The sequence below is a fragment of the Rana temporaria genome, chromosome 5 (genome assembly GCF_905171775.1).
Source record: "Rana temporaria chromosome 5, aRanTem1.1, whole genome shotgun sequence".
NCBI classification, from domain to species: domain Eukaryota; kingdom Metazoa; phylum Chordata; class Amphibia; order Anura; family Ranidae; genus Rana; species Rana temporaria.
The window spans coordinates 421,092,059-421,112,823 of NC_053493.1; the positions used below are offsets into that span (position 1 = coordinate 421,092,059).

Sequence of the window (20,765 nt, forward strand, 5' to 3'; positions counted from 1 at the left end):
TCAGATTTTGGGCATCCCCTGCAACAAAAAAAAAATCAATTTTTGGCAACATACTCCCAATAGGAAATCATGTCTTAAAAAAAAAAAGGGATGCAGACGCTGCCATTTTCCTCATTAGAGCCCTGCAGGTGCAGCAGCTGGGTGATATTTATGAAACCACTCCCATTCGATTCACTGTGCACATGGACACAGACAAACACACAGAGATTTCTTCAGAATAAGAAAAAGGTATGAATCTGCAACAAAGGTTGTTCTAATCCTTGCAAGGTACAGAGGTCACCCAGAGGGGAGTGCCCCCCCTCCCACCAAAAAAAAGTGGAGTTAGCCTTGAAGTCATTTTTGTTTCCTCTTACCCGTAACGCTGAAACTGGTAGTCAAAGGTCAATTCCGCACCGGTTGGAACAAGTCGGGTCGTGAAAAAGCCAACCCGAATCTGCCCGTTCACCGTCCACTGTGGGAGACAAGAAGTTATCATTAGTGTGTGTGTGAGAGAAGGGTTAGACCCTCTGCAGAGTGAGATGAAATCCCTCCAATGGGGAACAAGCGAGATGAAATCCCTCCAATGGGGAACAAGCGAGATGAAATCCCTCCAATGGGGAACAAGCGAGATGAAATCCCTCCAATGGGGAACAAGCGAGATGAAATCCCTCCAATGGGGAACAAGCGAGATGAAATCCCTCCAATGGGGAACAGACTGCAATAAAAACCTGAGTTTCCACCTCTTAACCACTTCAGCCCCAAGCCTTTTTATTTACATTTGTTGTTTACAAGTTAAAATATGTTTTTTTTTTTTGCTAGAAAATTACTTAGAAAAAAATATATGTTTGGGGGTTCCAACACCCTAGAGAATAAAATGGTGGTTGTTGCAATACTTTACGTCACACTGTATTTGCGCAGTGGTCTTGCAAACGTTTTTAATTCTATTTATTTTTATAATTTTTTTAGAGATTATATATTTATCTTTAATAATATTTAAAAAAATAATATAATATAATATAATATAATATAATATATATATATATATATATACACACACACACACACAAAAAAAAAAATTTTATTCTATTTATTTTTATAATTTTTTTTTGAGAATATATATATATATATATATATATATATATATATATATATATATATATATATATAATCTTTAAAAAATAAATAGATTAGAATATTTGTGTGTGTGTGTGCATATATATATATATATTTTTTTTTTTTTTTTTTATTATATTTTTTTTATATATATTATATATTTTTTTTAAATATTATTAAAGATAAATAAATATATAATCTCTAAAAAATTATAAAAATAAATAGAATTAAAAAAAAAAATTATATATTATATCACACACACACACACACACAGTTGTGCTCAAAAGTTTGCATACCCTGGCAGAAATGGTGCAATTTTGGCATTAAATATTGAAAATATGACTGGTCATGCCAAAAAAATATATTTTATTTAAGGATAGCAATCACGTGAAGCCATTTATTATCACATACGGTTTAAAAAGGATAAAAAAAAAAAAAAAAAACTAAAAAACAACAGAAATCACCCAAATGGCCCGATAAAAAGTTTACACACCCTGAAATGTTTGGCCTTGGTACACACACACACACACACACACACACACACAGAAGGTGGCACACACAGGATAAAATTGTAATTAAAAGTTTATTTTCCCACATTTGTGGCTTTTTACATCACAATTAGTGCCTGTGTATAAATAGTCAATGAGTTTGTTGGCTCTCACATGGATGCCCTAAGCAGACTAGACACTGAGCAATAAGGAGGTAGAAAAGAACAGTCAAAAGACCTGCGTAACAAGGTAATGAAACTTTACAAAAGATGGAAAAGGATATAAAAAGATTAACCTGTAATTGCCATTTTAAACCTTATGTGTGTAACAAGGCCAAACATTCCAGAGTATGTAAACTTGATAGACTTGTGTCTTTCTTTCAACTTCACCTACTATGTAACTATATGAAAACTTTTTATCAGGGCCATTTGGATGATTTCTGTTGTCATTATGATTTAAAAAGGATTAAAAAAATAATTGGCTTCATGTGGCGACTATCCTTAACCACTTAAGACCCGGACCAATATGCAGGTTAAAAAGGACCTTGCCCCTTTTTGCGATTCGGCACTGTGTCGCTTTAACTGACAATTGCGCGGTCGTGTGACGTGGCTCCCAAACAAAATTGGCGTCCTTTTTTCCCCACAAATAGAGCTTTCTTTCGGCGGTATTTGATCACCTCTGCGGTTTTTATTTTTTGCACTATAAACAAAAATAGAGCGGCAATTTTGAAAAAAAAGCAATATTTTTTACTTTTTGCTATAATAAATATCCCTAAAAAAGATATACATTTTTTTCCCCTCAGTTTAGTCCGATACGTATTCTTCTACCAATTTTTGGTAAAAAAAAAAAAAAAATTATCGCAATAAGCGTTTAACGATTGGTTTGCGCAAAATTTATAGCGTTTACAAAATAGGGGATAGTTTTATTGCATTTTCATTAATGATTTTTTATTTTTTTTACTACTAATGGCGGCGATCAGCAATTTTTTTCGTGACTGCGACATTATGGCGGACACTTCAGACAATTTTGACACATTTTTGGGACCGTTGTCATTTTCACAGCGAAAAGTGCTATAAAAATGCACTGATTAGTGTGAAAATTACAACGGCAGTTTAGGAGTTAACCACTAGGGGGCGCTGTAGGGGTTAAGTGTGACCTCATGTGTGTTTCTAACTGTAGGGGGGCTGGACGTGTGACGTCATTGATCGTCTTTCCCTATAATCGGGGAACAGACGATCACTGACATTGCCACAGTGAAGAACGGGGAAGCTGTGTTTACACTCACCTCTCCCCGTTCTTCAGTTCCTGTGACCGATCGCGGGACACCGGCGGCGATCAGGTCCGCGGACGCGGTCACGGAGCTTCGGACTGTGTCGCGTGCACGCCGCGACCCACGGCTGGGCTCTAAAAGGCGACGTGCCTGTGCCCAGCCGTGCCATTCTGCCGACGTATATTGGCGTTAGGCGGTCCTTAAGTGGTTAAAAGACAGTTTATTGGTATGGTGGTATTTTCAATATTAATGCCAAAATGTCACCATTTCTGCCAGGGTATGCAAACTTTTGAGCATGACGGTGTAATATATATATATTATTTATGGTTTCCTTCATTTTAGCATACATTGCTTCTCTCCTGAGGCTGCTGTAAAACTCCACTGTGCTCCCCTGTGAATGTCTGGTAGTTTGGATTGAAGAGGGGGGAGGGGCACCAGCGCGGCCGCTCTGCCCGCACACGTCACAACGCGATGCATAAAACTGAATTTTTAAAAAGTGGGAGGTGGAATCAGAAGGCCAAAAGCAAGAAAAGAAAAACCGGAGGCAACGTGTAAGCAAGTCACAGAGTGTCCTCACCTTCTGCGTCTCGCAGTTCGGGTCGCAGCTGTGGTTCATAAAACGCGAACAGTTCCCTTTCAGCGTGGCATCGATTATCTAATAATAATAAAAAAAAGTACAGAATTAATTTTAAAAAATCCATCCAAATCCAAAGGTCTTATTTTACCCAAAAGTTCAGTAAGAACTGCAAAAACTGACCCAAAGTGGCCAATCCTAGTCAAACCTGCACAGGAAAAAACACACACACACACACACACACACACACACACACACGGCAGCAGTAAGGAGGGGGAGGGGGGGGAAGCGACGGTAGGCAGCGAGGGGGGGGGAGAAAGCAACAGTAGGCAGCGAGGGGGGGGGGATAAAGAAACCGACGGTAGGCGGGGGGGGGAGAAAGCAACAGTAGGCAATGGGGGAGAAAACGACAGTGGGCAGCAGGGGTGAGAAAACGACAGTGGGCAGCAGGGGGGAGAAAACGACAGTGGGCAGCGAGGGGGGGGGGGGGGGAAGAAACCGACAGTAGGCAGCGGGGGACAAAGCGACAGTAGGCAGCGGGGGGGGGAGAAAGCGACAGTAGGCAGCGAGGGGGGGGTGAAGAAACCGACGGTAGGCAGCGAGGGGGGGGAGAAAGCGACAGTAGGCAGCGAGGGGGGGGGATGAAGAAACCGACGGTAGGCGGGGGGGAGAAAGCGACAGTAGGCAACGGGGGAGAAAACGACAGTGGGCAGCAGGGGGGAGAAAACGACAGTGGGCAGCAGGGGTGAGAAAACGACAGTGGGCAGCAGGGGGGAGAAAACGACAGTGGGCAGCGAGGGGGGGGGGGGGGATGAAGAAACCGACGGTAGGCAGCGGGGGAGAGAAAGCGACAGTGGGCAGCGGGGGGAGAAAACGACAGTGGGCAGCAGGGGGGATGAAGAAACCGACGGTAGGCAGCGGGGGAGGAAGCGACAGTAGGCATCGGGGGGTGGGGGGGGGGGGGGGAAAACGACAGTGGGCAGCAGAGGGGACAAAACGACAGTGGGCAGCAGAGGGGACAAAACGACAGTGGGCAGCAGAGGGGACAAAACGACAGTGGGCAGCAGAGGGGACAAAACGACAGTGGGCAGCAGAGGGGACAAAACGACAGTGGGCAGCAGAGGGGACAAAACGACAGTGGGCAGCAGAGGGGACAAAACGACAGTGGGCAGCAGAGGGGACAAAACGACAGTGGGCAGCAGAGGGGACAAAACGACAGTGGGCAGCAGAGGGGACAAAACGACAGTGGGCAGCAGAGGGGACAAAACGACAGTGGGCAGCAGAGGGGACAAAACGACAGTGAGCAGCAGAGGGGACAAAACGACAGTGGGCAGCAGAGGGGACAAAACGACAGTGGGCAGCAGAGGGGACAAAACGACAGTGGGCAGCGGGGGGGAAGAAAGCGACAGTAGGCAGCGGGGGGGAAGAAAGCGACTGTAGGCAGCGGGGGGGAAGAAAGCGACTGTAGGCAGCGGGGGGGGAAGAAAGCGACTGTAGGCAGCGGGGGGGAAGAAAGCGACTGTAGGCAGCAGGGGGGGGGGGGGGGGGTGAAGAAACAGACAGTAGGCAGCAGGGGGGAGGAAAACGACAGTAGGCAGCAGGGGGGAGGAAAACGACAGTAGGCAGCAGGGGGGAGGAAAACGACAGTAGGCAGCAGGGGGGAGGAAAACGACAGTAGGCAGCAGGGGGGAGGAAAACGACAGTAGGCAGCAGGGGGGAGGAAAACGACAGTAGGCAGCAGGGGGGAGGAAGCGACAGTAGGCAGCAGGGGGGAGAAAGCGACAGTAGGCAGCAGGGGGGAGAAAGCGACAGTAGGCAGCAGGGGGGGAGAAAGCGACAGTAGGCAGCAGGGGGGGAGAAAGCGACAGTAGGCAGCAGGGGGAGAAAACGACAGTAGGCAGCAATGGGGAGGGAGAAAGCGACAGTAGGCAGCGGGGGGGGAGAAAGCGACAGTAGGCAGCGGGGGGAGGAAAACGACAGTAGGCAGCAGGGGGGAGAAAACAACAGTAGGCAGCAGGGGGGGGGGAGAAAACGACAGTAGGCAGCAGGGGGGGGGGGGGGGAAAACGACAGTAGGCAGCAGGGGGGGGGAGAGAAAACGACAGTAGGCAGCAAGGGGGGGGGGGAAAACGACAGTAGGCAGCAGGGGGGGGGGGAGAAAACGACAGTAGGCAGCAGGGGGGGGGAGAAAACGACAGTAGGCAACAGGGGGAGAAAACGACAGTAGGCAGCAGCGGGGGTGGGCGATGACAGTAAGCAGCAGCGCGCGGGGGGGGGGGGGCGACGACAGTAGGCAGCGGGGAGGAACGCGACAGTAGGCAGCGAAGAGGGGGGGGAAGAAAGCGATAGTAGGCACTGTACTGGATGGATGGGGGGGACGTATAATGAATGGGGGGGGGGGCTGTGCACCGGGGAGGTGGGCTGTGTACTGTACTTAAACTCCCCTCTTAAAATCGGGGTGCGTGTTATACGCTGATAAATACGGATACATTTCAGCAAAAGCTCCGGAGGACGGACTTGAAGATTAGGCAAATCCTCATGTAATGTACTGTCCATCTGTGCCCCGTACACATAAGATTTTCCGTCGAAAAAAACCTTGGACGGTTTTTCCGAACGGAATTCCGCTCAAGCTTGGCTTGCATACACGCGGTCACACAAAAGTTCTCGGAACTTTCGACCGTCAAAAACGCCGGTGACGTACAACACTACGACAATCCGAGAAAATTAAATTCAATGCTTCCGGGCATGCAACGAATTTTTTCCGAGCACGCCCCGGAAATTTTGCGCGTCGGAATTGCTACAGACGATAGAATTTTCCAATAGGAATGAGAACCTGCTCTCAATCTTTTGTTGGTGGAAAACCTGACAGCAAAAGTCCGATGGAGCGATACACGGTTGGAATATCCGCTCAAAAGCTCACATCGGACTTTTGCTGTCGGAATTTCCGATCGTGTGTACGCGGCATTAGGTTTGCTTTCCTCCACTTCATTATCAAATAAGCAGCTTGGCGGTTCCATCTGTCAGGACCCGGGTCTGAACCTGCGACCTCTGCTGTGTCTGGCGAGGTCTGCTCTTACCGATAGGACAACCACTTCTTACTGACCGTTGGCTTGTATACAGACTACGCTGCTGCTTGATCCCAACCTGCAACCACTTATTACTGACCATTGGCTTGTATACAGACTACGCTGCTGCTTGATCCCAACCTGCAACCACTTCTTACTGACCTTTGGCTTGTATACAGACTACGCTGCTGCTTGATCCCAACCTGCAACCACTTATTACTGACCATTGGCTTGTATACAGACTAAGCTGCTGCTTGATCCCAACCTGGAGCCACTTACTGACCGTTGGCTTGTTTCTTGCCTAAGCTGCTGCTCGATTCCAACCTGCAACCACTTCTTACTGACCGTTGGCTTGTATACAGACTACGCTGGTGCTTGATTCCAACCTGCAACCACTTATTACTGACCATTGGCTTGTATACAGACTAAGCTGCTGCTTGATCCCAACCTGGAGCCACTTACTGACCGTTGGCTTGTTTCTTGCCTAAGCTGCTGCTTGATCCCAACCTGCAACCACTTCTTACTGACCATTGGCTTGTTTCTTGCCTAAGCTGCTGCTTGATTCCAACCTGCAACCACTTCTTACTGACCGTTGGCTTGTATACAGACTACACTGCTGCTTGATCCCAACCTGGAGCCACTTCTTACTGACTGTTGGCTTGTTTCTTGCCTAAGCTGCTGCTCGATTCCAACCTGCAACCACTTCCTACTGACCGTTGGCTTGTATACAGACTACGTTGGTGCTTGATCCCAACCTGCAACCACTTCTTACTGACCGTTGGCTTGTATACAGACTACGCTGCTGCTTGATCCCAACCTGCAACCACTTCTTACTGACCTTTGGCTTGTATACAGACTACGTTGCTACTTGATCCCAACCTGCAACCACTTCTTACTGACCTTTGGCTTGTATACAGACTACGCTGCTGCTTGATCCCAACCTGCAACCACTTCTTACTGACCTTTGGCTTGTTTACAGACTACGCTGCTGCTTGATCCCAACCTGCAACCACTTCTTACTGACCGTTGGCTTGTTTACAGACTACACTGCTGCTTGATCCCAACCTGCAACCACTTATTACTGACCGTTGGCTTGTATACAGACTACACTTCTGCTGGACACCGGCTTGCTCAAATGGGATGCAGAATGGGCTTGGGGGGGGGGGGGGGGGGAATACAGAAGACGCTATAATCCAAGCGCTGACCGTATTCCTATGGCTTTATCTCTGTAGCAGAAGGCAGCAGGAAGAACAGCATGTGTTTTCGGAGAATATGGTGGGTGGCAGTGTGCCAGCCGAATTGCTTGTTGCAACTACGTAATCCTCCTAGGACGAAGTCACCATAGGAGGACAAAAAAAATTAAATTGGCATATTTAAAACAGGGAAGTAGAATTGCGCCGACACCGACATGGCTGGACGGACCCCGCGCAAGGCCGCAGATGGACGCCGACAGCAGACGGACACCGACAAGGCTGGACGGACCCCGCGGAAAAGGCCGCAGATGGACGCCGAAAGCAGACAGACACCGACAAGGCTGAGCATCCAGTTTTTTCCTAAACTTCCCTTCTAAGCTTGGGGTGCGCGTTATACGCCGGCGCGCGGTATACCCTGATAAATACGGTCTACATATTTTTAATTTTTTTTATGTCTCATATGGTTGTGGACTGTTTGCTGGGTGGTTTGGGGCGTGTCTGTATTCCATTGTTCTATTGTATGTCTGCCTCGTGAGAAATGTATTATGGGATGGATATTTGTATTTGTGTTCCTTATTGCTGTTCGGACAGTTTGCCCCGCCCTGAATCCAAGGGAGGGGGCATTGTCCCTGAGTGGATTTCTGTTACATGTGTTTCAATAACAGGTAATGTCCATCTTTGTAACCAAGCTAAGTCTCGTCTGGTATTTTAGTTACAAGATGCGGCTTTAAAATCCAATATCTGAAAGGTCCAGATTGGAGGAAGCAATGCACCGACGGAAAGGACTCAAGCGGAGTGTGGGACCTTCCGTTACACTACGCAACTTTACAGTGTAGCCATTTCTTTTTTTGTGACGTGACCTATCCGTAAATTAACCCTCCAAACAGTTCGGAATGCCCAGGGGGGAGGGGGCAGGAATGATCAGAGATCATGTGACCTCTCACTGGCTCCAAGCTCGATCTTTGTGCAGGGAGTGCACAGCGAGCGCGCTCTCAGCACATAAACGTTGGCTGCCCAGCAACGCACATGTACGGCATGTGGGCATTAAAGCACATGTGTGTTGGGCTGTCATAAAGGAGTTAAGGGCGTCTAACGCTGTGCAGGCAAGCTGTGATGTTGGCAGAACTTTTGACACACATGGGTTGATGGCTTTGGGCTCCGGGCTAAGCTGCTGTGAAAATAGCTCCCGATGGGGACACCCCCCTGCCCCCTCCATTGAGAAACGTTCTTTCATTGCTTTTCACTGTCTGTAACAAGAGCTGTGAATGGGCGAGAGTCTAATGGATTCTCCCCCCCATTCACAGATGTGTTCCAGGCTGTGAAAGACTTTTTTTTTAAATGGAGGAGGGAAGAGGTGACAGATCCTAGCCTTCCACATCTATTAACCGTCTGCATGCTGAAGGTTACTGCAGCGGACAGGGTAGCCCTGCAGGGGAAGGGGCAGCCCTGCAGTAAAGATTTCTACAGCATTATCCAGCCTATTAACCCTCTGCATGCGGAAGGTCTCCCCCCCCCCCGAGGAAGACGGGGCCAGCCCCCCCCCCCCCCCCCCCGAGGAAGACGGGGCCAGCCCCCACAGGGAAAACGGGGCGGGCCCCGGAGACGACTGGGCCAGCCCCCGAAAGAAGACTGGGCCAGCCCCCGAAAGAAGACTGGGCCAGCCCCCGAAAGAAGACTGGGCCAGCCCCCGAAAGAAGACTGGGCCAGCCCCGAAGAAGAAGACTGGGCCAGCCCTGAAGAAGAAGACTGGGCCAGCCCCGAAGAAGACTGGGCCAGCCCTACAGTCAAGATTTCTACAGAATCATCCAGCCACCTGCATGACGTGGTACATCCTTCATTACAGGCAAGTGATATCACTAAAGCTTTTTTCACAGCAGCTCAGGTTTGAGTCCGTATCTATTAAGCCTCTGCATGCTGAAGGTTCAGCCACAGGAAGAGGACGGGCAGCCCTAAAGAGGAAGAGGCAGCAGGGCAGCCCTGAAGAAGACATGGCAGCCCTGAAGAAGACAGGGCAGCCCTGAAGAAGACAGGGCAGCCCTGAAGAAGACAGGGCAGCCCTGAAGAAGACAGGGCAGCCCTGAAGAAGACAGGGCAGCCCTGAAGAAGACAGGGCAGCCCTGAAGAAGACAGGGCAGCCCTGAAGAAGACAGGGCAGCCCTGAAGTGTAGATTTATACAACATCATCCAGCCACCTGCATGACGTGGGACAATGATATCACCAAAGCTGTAGGATTAAAAATAAATAATTACTAAACTTCAGCTTTAAAATTAACACAGAATGGGGCGTTTATTTTTTATTTTTATCCTAATGATCTCACCTCATCATTCTTGAGAGCCATGAAATAATAGTGAATGTTCTTGTTCCGGGCGTACTCCTTCACGCGCCCCTTGAACTCCTTGTGATCCAGAACTTCCCCGCAATACTCCAGCACAAAAGTATTCCTATGGGGACAGGAGAGACATGGTCAGTTAAAAATCAGAAGGACTGGGAGCGGATTAAGGGTTCAGTCATATACAGAATATTCTTACGGTTTCAGGTCGTTACCGGCCCGGAGACCCCAGCCTTTCTTATCGGTTAGGATGGCCTCAACATTGGCGTGCTGCTTCCTCTGAAAGCGGCGGTTGGAGCAGTAATCGCCATTCGGACATCTGGAGGAGCTGGGAAGAAAAAAAAAAAACACAAAATGTAGGACTGAGAGTACAGAAAAGCACAATAATAAATCAGTACTTGTGATAAAAGAAAATGTATTTGATCGCTCCTTTTTTATCTAGTTTAGAAAAGCTTTCCTGGTTGGTTGCCATACCTAGAATATCTTGCCAGGTTCTTTAGGATTCTCAATAGTTTTGAATTAAATATTCCTCAAATTTCTTTCTTTATATATTCCTTTATTGATACATAGTGAATTTACCAAGAATTAATATTTTTACAGTTACATTGTTCCAGCTTGGACTCGTGTAACCATGTACTGCATTATACCATACCCTTTGAACCCCACTAGAACACGTCAATCACAAGGCCTGTGGATACAATTTCATGTGGCCCTCACACCTCTTCACCTGCAGCTGTAGCACCCCCCCCCCCCCTCGTCTCTTCCCCCACCTTATCCCAGCAAGGACAGAACTCCCCAGACAGATCCTGTGCTTCTCTGTGCAGCCGCAGTACCCCCTTGTCTCCGCCTCCCTAGGTCTCAGCGCATTCAGCCGACTCTAGACCTCCTCCAGAACCTGCACTTTGTTTACCAGCTCTGCACCCCCCCCCCCCACCCCAAGCGTCTTCCTGGCAGCAGCACAAGATAAGGAGGCAGGGGGGGGGACGTGGCAACCATAATGCTGATGTGGCCTGCAATGAAGTGGAGTTTGACACCCCTGCTCTAAAAGTTAGGCGTATTCTTTATAGACAAGGACTCTGCATAGAGCGGTATTTATAGACAAGGACTCTGCATAGAGCGGTATTTATAGACAAGGACTCTGCATAGAGCGGTATTCTTTGCAAAGCCATGGTCTATAAAAAATACCGCTCTATGCAGAGTCGTCGTCTACAAGACCGGCTCTATGCAGAGTCGTCGTCTACAATACCGGCTCCATGCAGAGTCGTCGTCGTCTACAATACCGGCTCCATGCAGAGTCGTCGTCGTCTACAATACCGGCTCCATGCAGAGTCGTCGTCGTCTACAATACCGGCTCCATGCAGAGTCGTCGTCTACAATACCGGCTCCATGCAGAGTCGTCGTCGTCTACAATACCGGCTCCATGCAGAGTCGTCGTCGTCTACAATACCGGCTCCATGCAGAGTCGTCGTCGTCTACAATACCGGCTCCATGCAGAGTCGTCGTCGTCTACAATACCGGCTCCATGCAGAGTCGTCGTCGTCTACAATACCGGCTCCATGCAGAGTCGTCGTCGTCTACAATACCGGCTCCATGCAGAGTCGTCGTCGTCTACAATACCGGCTCCATGCAGAGTCGTCGTCGTCTACAATACCGGCTCCATGCAGAGTCGTCGTCGTCTACAATACCGGCTCCATGCAGAGTCGTCGTCGTCTACAATACCGGCTCCATGCAGAGTCGTCGTCGTCTACAATACCGCCTCCATGCAGAGTCGTCGTCTACAATACCGGCTCCATGCAGAGTCGTCGTCTACAATACCGGCTCCATGCAGAGTCGTCGTCTACAATACCGGCTCCATGCAGAGTCGTCGTCTACAATACCGGCTCCATGCAGAGTCGTCGTCTACAATACCGGCTCCATGCAGAGTCGTCGTCTACAATACACGCTCTATGCAGAGTCCTCGTCTACAATACACGCTCTATGCAGAGTCCTCGTCTACAATACACGCTCTATGCAGAGTCCTCGTCTACAAGACCGGCTCTATGCAGAGTCCTCGTCTACAAGACCGGCTCTATGCAGAGTCCTCGTCTACAAGACCGGCTCTATGCAGAGTCCTCGTCTACAAGACCGGCTCTATGCAGAGTCCTCGTCTACAAGACCGGCTCTATGCAGAGTCCTCGTCTACAAGACCGGCTCTATGCAGAGTCCTCGTCTACAAGACCGGCTCTATGCAGAGTCCTCGTCTACAAGACCGGCTCTATGCAGAGTCCTCGTCTACAAGACCGGCTCTATGCAGAGTCCTCGTCTACAAGACCGGCTCTATGCAGAGTCCTCGTCTACAAGACCGGCTCTATGCAGAGTCCTCGTCTACAAGACCGGCTCTATGCAGAGTCCTCGTCTACAAGACCGGCTCTATGCAGAGTCCTCGTCTACAAGACCGGCTCTATGCAGAGTCCTCGTCTACAAGACCGGCTCTATGCAGAGTCCTCGTCTACAAGACCGGCTCTATGCAGAGTCCTCGTCTACAAGACCGGCTCTATGCAGAGTCCTCGTCTACAAGACCGGCTCTATGCAGAGTCCTCGTCTACAATACCGGCTCTATGCAGAGTCCTCGTCTACAATACCGGCTCTATGCAGAGTCCTCGCCTACAATACCCGCTCTATGCAGAGTCCTCGCCTACAATACCCGCTCTATGCAGAGTCCTCGCCTACAATACCCGCTCTATGCAGAGTCCTCGCCTACAATACCCGCTCTATGCAGAGTCCTCGTCTACAATACACGCTCTATGCAGAGTCCTCGTCTACAATACACGCTCTATGCAGAGTCCTCGTCTACAAGACCGGCTCTATGCAGAGTCCTCGTCTACAAGACCGGCTCTATGCAGAGTCCTCGTCTACAAGACCGGCTCTATGCAGAGTCCTCGTCTACAAGACCGGCTCTATGCAGAGTCCTCGTCTACAAGACCGGCTCTATGCAGAGTCCTCGTCTACAAGACCGGCTCTATGCAGAGTCCTCGTCTACAAGACCGGCTCTATGCAGAGTCCTCGTCTACAAGACCGGCTCTATGCAGAGTCCTCGTCTACAAGACCGGCTCTATGCAGAGTCCTCGTCTACAATACCGGCTCTATGCAGAGTCCTCGTCTACAATACCGGCTCTATGCAGAGTCCTCGTCTACAATACCGGCTCTATGCAGAGTCCTCGCCTACAATACCGGCTCTATGCAGAGTCCTCGCCTACAATACCCGCTCTATGCAGAGTCCTCGCCTACAATACCCGCTCTATGCAGAGTCCTCGTCTACAATACTCGCTCTATGCAGAGTCCTCGTCTACAATACCCGCTCTATGCAGAGTCCTCGTCTACAATACCCGCTCTATGCAGAGTCCTCGTCTACAATACCCGCTCTATGCAGAGTCCTCGTCTACAATACCCGCTCTATGCAGAGTCCTCGTCTACAATACCCGCTCTATGCAGAGTCCTCGTCTACAAGACCGGCTCTATGCAGAGTCCTCGTCTACAAGACCCGCTCTATGCAGAGTCCTCGTCTACAATACCCGCTCTATGCAGAGTCCTCGTCTACAATACCCGCTCTATGCAGAGTCCTCGTCTACAATACCCGCTCTATGCAGAGTCCTCGTCTACAATACCCGCTCTATGCAGAGTCCTCGTCTACAATACCGGCTCTATGCAGAGTCCTCGTCTACAATACCCGCTCTATGCAGAGTCCTCGTCTACAATACCCGCTCTATGAAGAGTCCTCGTCTACAATACCCGCTCTATGCAGAGTCCTCGTCTACAATACCCGCTCTATGCATAGTCCTCGTCTACAAGACCGGCTCTATGCAGAGTCCTCGTCTACAATACCCGCTCTATGCAGAGTCCTCGTCTACAATACCGGCTCTATGCAGAGTCCTCGTCTACAATACCGGCTCTATGCAGAGTCCTTTAGCTGGATTCAGAGACGCCGCCACAACTTTAAGGCGGCGTAGCGTATTGTATTTACGCTACGCCGCCTTAAGTCAGAGAGGCAAGTACTGTATTCACAAAGTACTTGCCTCCTAACTTTCGGCGGCGTATCGTAAATAGGGCCGGCGTAAGCGCGCCTAATTCGGATGAGGATGAGGGGCGTGCTTTATGTTAATGGAGGGTGACCTGATGTGATTGACGTTTTTTACAAACGGCGCATGCGCCGTCCGTGTACATATCCCAGTGTGCATTGCGCCAAAGTACGCCGCAAGGACGTATTGGTTTCGACGTGAACGTAAATTACGTCCAGCCCTATTCACGGACGACTTGCGCAAAATTTTCAAATTTCGACGCGGGAACGACAGCCATACTTAACATTGACTAGTCCAGCTATTTGATGGAATAACTTTACGCCGGAAAACGCCTTACGTAAATGGCGTATCTTTACTGCGACGGGCGCACGTACGTTTGTGAATAGGTGTATCTAATCATTTACATATTCTACGCCGAACTCAACGAAAGCGCCACCTAGCGGCCAGCCTAAATATTGCACCTTAAGATACGACGGCGCAGGCTGTCGTATCTTAGCTAGGTTTAAGTGTATCTCAGTTTGAGAATACACTTAAACTTAGGACGGCGCAGATTCCGAGTTAGGTCGGCGTATCTACTGATACGCCGGCCTAACTCTCTCTGAATCCAGCTACTTGTCTACAATACCGGCTCTATGCAGAGTCATTGTCTGTAAAGGATACTGCTCTATGCACTGCAGTGTGGGGTTTTTTTTTTTTTTTACAGACAATGACTTGTCACAGAGGTATCCTTTATAGGCAATGACTCTGCATAGAGAGGTATTCTTTACAGACAAGGACTCTGCACTGAGGAATTCTTTACAGAAAGCAGTGCAGGACAGTACATGGGCATCCAATACAGATGAAGTAGTGCTGAAGCAGGGTACACAAGGTACAATCACTCCAAGTGGGGCCCCCACTAATGTCATATCATCGTCCAGATCTGGGGGAACTCTGCTTTACACGATACCACCCCCCAACATGACACCAGGGCATGCACTGGCTGACGTGTATAGTAATAATTTATGGTAAATTGCCTCGGTACTGGCACACATTATAGACTTACCACTCGATCATGAGGAGTCGATTGAGACAATCCTCTCCGCAGGCCATGTCTCCTTGGGCCCTCTCCTCTTTGGAGAGCAGCGGACACTCGCACTGCATCCTTTTAATGTCTCTGTGACTCTTATTCCTCTTCCTACAAAAACACAAAAAGGTCATTACAAGAACAATCACTACTAGAAAAGTAAGTTACTATAAGGCCTGCCGTGCAGGAACGGAAACGCAAAAATAATAAGCCAATTGATATCAGATGCGATTAATGAAAACGTAAAATAGATTGATAATATTCATTATTTTGCTTCTTTTATATTGCTACCAATAGGATGGAGACTTCAAGAAGTTTAGGAATGGATAATTTTGCATAGATTCCGTATATACTCGAGTATAAGCCGAGTTCTTCAGCACAATTTTTTGTGCTGAAAATGCCCCCCCTCGGCTTACACTCAAGTCACCTTTTTGCGCCTGATCACCCGGACTTTGGGGACCCGGTACCGGCCGGAGGTCCCCTGGACCCCAAACTTGCCCTACAATTGTGCAAAAAGTTTGTTGTCCGGGGGACCTACGGATGGGGAGCACCAATTTTTCAAAGCCGGGCACCCCTTCCATAGACTCCCATGTTAAACTGTAATTTTTCCAGTGACTTTGGGGACCCGGTACCGGACGGCCCTAGGTCCCCTGGACCCGGGAACTTGGCACACATGTAGCCCCATTTCTTCTCTATAAGTGTGCAAAGTTTATTGTCTGGGGGACCTACGGCTGGGGAGCATCGATTTTTCAAAGTCGGGCACCCCTTCCAAAGACTCCCATGTTAAACTGTAATTTTTCCAGTGACTTTGGGGACCCGGTACCGGCCGGCCATAGGTCCCCTGGATCTGGAGCTTGGCACACATATAGCCCTATTTCTCCTCTACAAGTGTGCAAAGTTTATTGTCTGGGGGACCTATGGCCGGGGAGCACAGATTTTTCAAACCCAGTCACCCCTTCCATAGACTCCCATGTTAAACGTCAGTCTAGTCATGGGCACAGTGAGGCATGGGCACAGTGAGGCATGCAGATGGACACCCTAGGTTTATACTCTAGTTAATAAGTTTTCCCTTTTTTTGTGGTAAAATTAGGGTCGGCTTATACTCCAGTATATACGGGATCCCCCATGGTAATGACTGCATTAGGTACCGCAACTACATCAATACCTGCTAGCTTCCAGGTCCTGTCCCGAGTGGCAGGAGGTCACCTGCTTGGCATGAGCACAATACCTTGCATTTTCTCAATGACCACAAAGCATTCTTAGGCAGAGGTTTCAAAATCACTGCCCCGCCTCCACTCTCCTCCTCCAATCAGAGGACGCTATATAATAAAAAAAAAATAAAAAAAATAAGTGTTTCCCGAATGACACCCGTGCCAAGTGGCCGACGTCCTGTGTTCACTAAACAGCAGGGCAGCCACTTGGCGCGGGACCCAAAAGCTAGCGGGTATTGCTACTCTGGATATTGCTACTCTCGCTTTAACTGACAATTGCGCGGTCGTGCGACTTGGCTCCCAAACAAAGTTGTCATCCGTTTTTTCCCACAAATAGAGCTTTCTTTTGTGGTATTTGATCACCTCTGCGGTTTTTATTTTTTGCGCTAAAAACAAAAATAGAACGACAATTCTGAAAAAAAAAATGCAATATTTTTTAATTTTTGCTATAATAAATATCCCCAAAAAAGAAAAAAAAAATTTTTTCGATACGTACATATTTTTGGCAAAAAAAACAAAAAAACAAAAAAACGCAATAAGCGTTTGATTGGTTTGCACAAAAGTTAGAGCGTCTACAAAATAGGGGATAGTTTTATAGCATTTTTATAAAAAAAAAAATTTTTTTTGTTTACTAGTAATGGCGGCGATCTGCCATTTCTATTGTGACCATTGTCATTTTTACAGCGATCGGTGCTTTAAAAAAATGCACCGTTTACTGTGAAAATGACACTGGCAGTGAAGGCGTTAACCACTAGGTGGCGCTGCAGGGGTTAAGTGTTCCCTAAGGAGTGATTCTTACTGTAGGGGGGCGTGGCTTGCTGCGACACGTCACTGATCGTGTTCCCGATGACAGCAAACACGATCAGTGACAGTGTCACTAGGAAGAATGGGGAGATGTGTTTACACCAACATCTCCCCATTTTATCTCTAAACCGATCGCGGGTATGCCCGCCCGCCACACCCGCTTCCTAACCACTTAAGGACCGCCTCCTGCCCATATACGTCGGCAGAATGGCACGGCTGGGCACAAGCAAGTGTAAACACACCTTCCCCGTTCTTCACTGTGGCGGCTGCCTCGATCGTGTCATCCCTTTCTGCCTCGATCGTGTCATCCCTTTTATAGGGGGACACAATCGATGACGCCACACCTACAGCCACACCCCCTACAGTTGTAAACACACTTCAGGGAACACATAACCCCATCAGCGCCCCCTTGTGGTTAACTCCCAAACTGCAATTGTCATTTTCACAGTAATCAGTGCATTTTTATAGCATTTTTTGCTGTGAAAATGCCAATGGTCCCAAAAATGTGTCAAAATTGTCCGTAGTGTCCACCATAATGTCGTAGTCACGAAAAAAAAAAAAAAAAAAAAAAAAAAAAAAAAAAAAAAAAATCGCTGATCGCCGCCATTAGTAGTAAAAAAAAGAATAAAAATGCAATAAAACTATCCCCTATTTTGTAAACACTATAAATTTTGCGCAAACCAACCGATAAACGCTTATTGCGATTTTTTTTACCAAAAATAGGTAGAAGAATACGTATCGCCCTAAACTGAGGGGAAAAAAAATGTTTTTTATATATTTTTGGGGGATATTTATTATAGCAAAAAGTAAAAAATATAGAATTTTTTTTCAAAATTGTCGCTCTGTTTTTGTTTATAGCGCAAAAACTAAAAACCGCAGAGGTGATCAAATACCACCAAAAGAAAGCTCTATTTGTGGGGAAAAAAGGACGCCGATTTTGTTTGGGAGCCACGTCGCACGACCGCGCAATTGTCAGTTAAAGCGACGCAGTGCCGAATCGCAAAAAGGGGCAAGGTCCTTTAGCTGCATTTTGGTCCGGGTCTTAAGTGGTTAACAAGTATGTCAGCAGATCGCACAGCTAAAGTCTGAAGCACCCACTGGCCAGCAAAAGGAGGAGCATGCGCGTCTAAAGGAACGCCTGATATGCATTCATCATATAATGCTCATAGCAGTGCAAGGGACTGATACCATCCATAAATCTCACACCCACATACAGCGGGGGAAAATAATGATTGGCTCCCCTGCAGATTGGCGTAAGATTTGCCCACTTACATAGAAATGAAGGGTCTATAATTTTTATCATAGGTGTATTTTATATAATAGCGACAGAATATCAACCAAAAAAAACACCACACCACATAAAACAAATGCTATAAGTTGCAGTTCAGCGAGTAAAATAAAGTACAGTAATGCCTTGAATTGCGAGGAACGCGGTTTACGAGCATTTTCGCAACACGAGCCATCTACAAAAAATTTAGACTCAGTTTGCGAGCGTCCTCTCGCAAAACTAGCAGGATTTAAGCCAACGGGGTGTGCAGTACCGCATTTGGCCAGAGGCGCGGGGGGCGCCGCTGACACTCAAACACTTGGAAACACTGGGGTGGATTCAGGTAGGGGCGCGCAAAACTGCGGCGGCGCAACGTATGACATTTACGTTACGGCGCCGCAAGTTTTATAGGCAAGTGCTTGATTCACAAAGCACTCGCCTGTAAAGTTGCGGCGGCGTAGCGTAAAAGGGCCTGGCGTAAGCGGGTGTAATTCAAATGATCCCGTAGGGGGTGTGGATCATTTAAATTAGGCGCGTTCCCACTCCGAACGTACTGCGCATGCGCCGTCCCTAAAATTTCCCGACGTGCATTGCGGTAAATGACGTCGCAAGGACGTCATTGTTTTCGACGTGAACGCAAATGGCGTCCAGCGCCATTCACGGACGACTTATGCAAACTATGTAAAATTTTCAAATCGCCACGCGTCCCCCCCCCCTCCTGCCGCCATCCGGTGCTTCTCCAGGCTCTCCCGTGCCATCAGGGGCCCGGAGAGCGAATCGGTCGGCGCTGCTGGAAAGCATAGAGATGACTGGTGACCAGATGGTCACCAGTCATCTCTATGACCGTCGGAGGCCCGGGCGCGACGTTATGACGTCACGCCCGGTACCCGGAAGTAAACAAAGCCGTAATCGTGGATGTCGGCATGTGATCTGTGATTTTTTTTCACCGATTTCATGCTTGCAAGCCTGGAGGAGAGATGTGGGGGGGAGGGGGAGGTCTTATTGACCCCCCCATCTCTCCATAAAGAGGACCTGTCACACTGATTCCTATTACAAAATTGGCCCAGTGGTTAAGGTGATGGAGTGGCCCAGCCAGTCTCCAGACCTTAATCCTATAGAAAACGTATGGGAGGGAGCTGAAACTTTGAGTTGCCAAGAAACCTTAAAGATTTAGAGAAGATCTGTAAAAAGAAGTGTGGCGACCAAAATCCCTCCTGAGATGTGTGGAGACCTGATCACCAACTCCAAGAAACGTCTGACCTCTGTGCTTCCCAACAAGGAACCTCCCCCAACTACTAAGGGGGTCAAATACTTATTTTACTCACTGAACTGCAACTCCATTTATAACATTTGTATCATCGGTTGATATCCTGTCCATATAATTTAAAATACACCCATCATAAAAATTATAGACCCTTACCGTACCCCCCGCCCCCCCTCCCGCCACACTTACCATATTTATCGGCGTATATCGCGCACTACTTTCCCCTTAAAATAAGGGGAAAATCGTGGGTGCGCGATATACGCCGATAGCCGCTTCCCGCGCTCAGTTTGAAATCCTGCGCCGACATATACCGAGTGCAGTACACTCGGGTACATTCGGCTAGTCTCGGCTTCGCTCGTGCTCACGCATAAACGTCACAGAGCGCGAGCGCGAGCGAAGCCGAGCCTTGCCGAATGTACTCGACTTGAGGCGCGCGCTGGAGAAGCCGGGAGGATACCATCGAGGCCGCAGACGGACGCCGGACGCTGGGAAGACACCAAAACTGTAAGTAATAAAATCATATAACATTTTTTTTACAGGAATTTCGGGGGCAACTTTAGGGGTGCGCGGTATACGCGGGAGCGCGTTATACCGCGATAAATACAGTATATTCTTCACAGATTATCTACGGTTGCCCCCCGCAAGCCGGTGTAGTGGTCCGGATATATAAAAAAAATGCAGTACACAGTCCGGAGGCTGGGTAGCATCAGAATGCCCACAATGGTGATCTGGCATTGCTCAGCGCCAACACTGTGCACTCTGGCAGGGTGCAGAAGAGCGCGGCTTTTCGAATGCCTGGACTACTACATCTAGCACGGGCAGTGAAAGAATCTGGTAGGTGCAGTGGAAAGGGGAGGGGTGTTGCGAGTTCAACTTTTCATGCTTTGCCAAAAAAAGGTGAACTAACTCTTTAAAACTACATATCCATCCATGACTAGCCTGTCCATATACACTATATTGCCAAAAGTATTGGGACGCCTGCCATTACAAACACACCAACTTTAATGGCGTCTTAGTCCTAAGGCCCCTTTCACATTGAGACGTTTTTCATGCGGTACAGCGCTAAAAATAGCGCTGCTATACCGCATGA

General features: G+C 48.3%; 1 protein-coding gene across 5 annotated transcripts in view; it reads right to left on the minus strand.

Moving 5' to 3' along the window:
* The window catches only part of SETD2 (SET domain containing 2, histone lysine methyltransferase), a 121,379-nt gene that overhangs the window by 62,423 nt on the left and 38,191 nt on the right, over positions 1-20,765 (minus strand). For all 5 annotated transcript variants that reach the window (XM_040355241.1, XM_040355239.1, XM_040355238.1 and 2 more), the window contains 5 exons: positions 15,109-15,240; positions 10,211-10,339; positions 10,000-10,123; positions 3,428-3,505; positions 354-451 (listed from right to left, as the gene is read on the minus strand). In XM_040355241.1, coding sequence (XP_040211175.1) covers positions 354-451; positions 3,428-3,505; positions 10,000-10,123; positions 10,211-10,339; positions 15,109-15,240 — 561 coding nt within the window. The remainder of the gene's footprint in view (positions 1-353; positions 452-3,427; positions 3,506-9,999; positions 10,124-10,210; positions 10,340-15,108; positions 15,241-20,765) is intronic.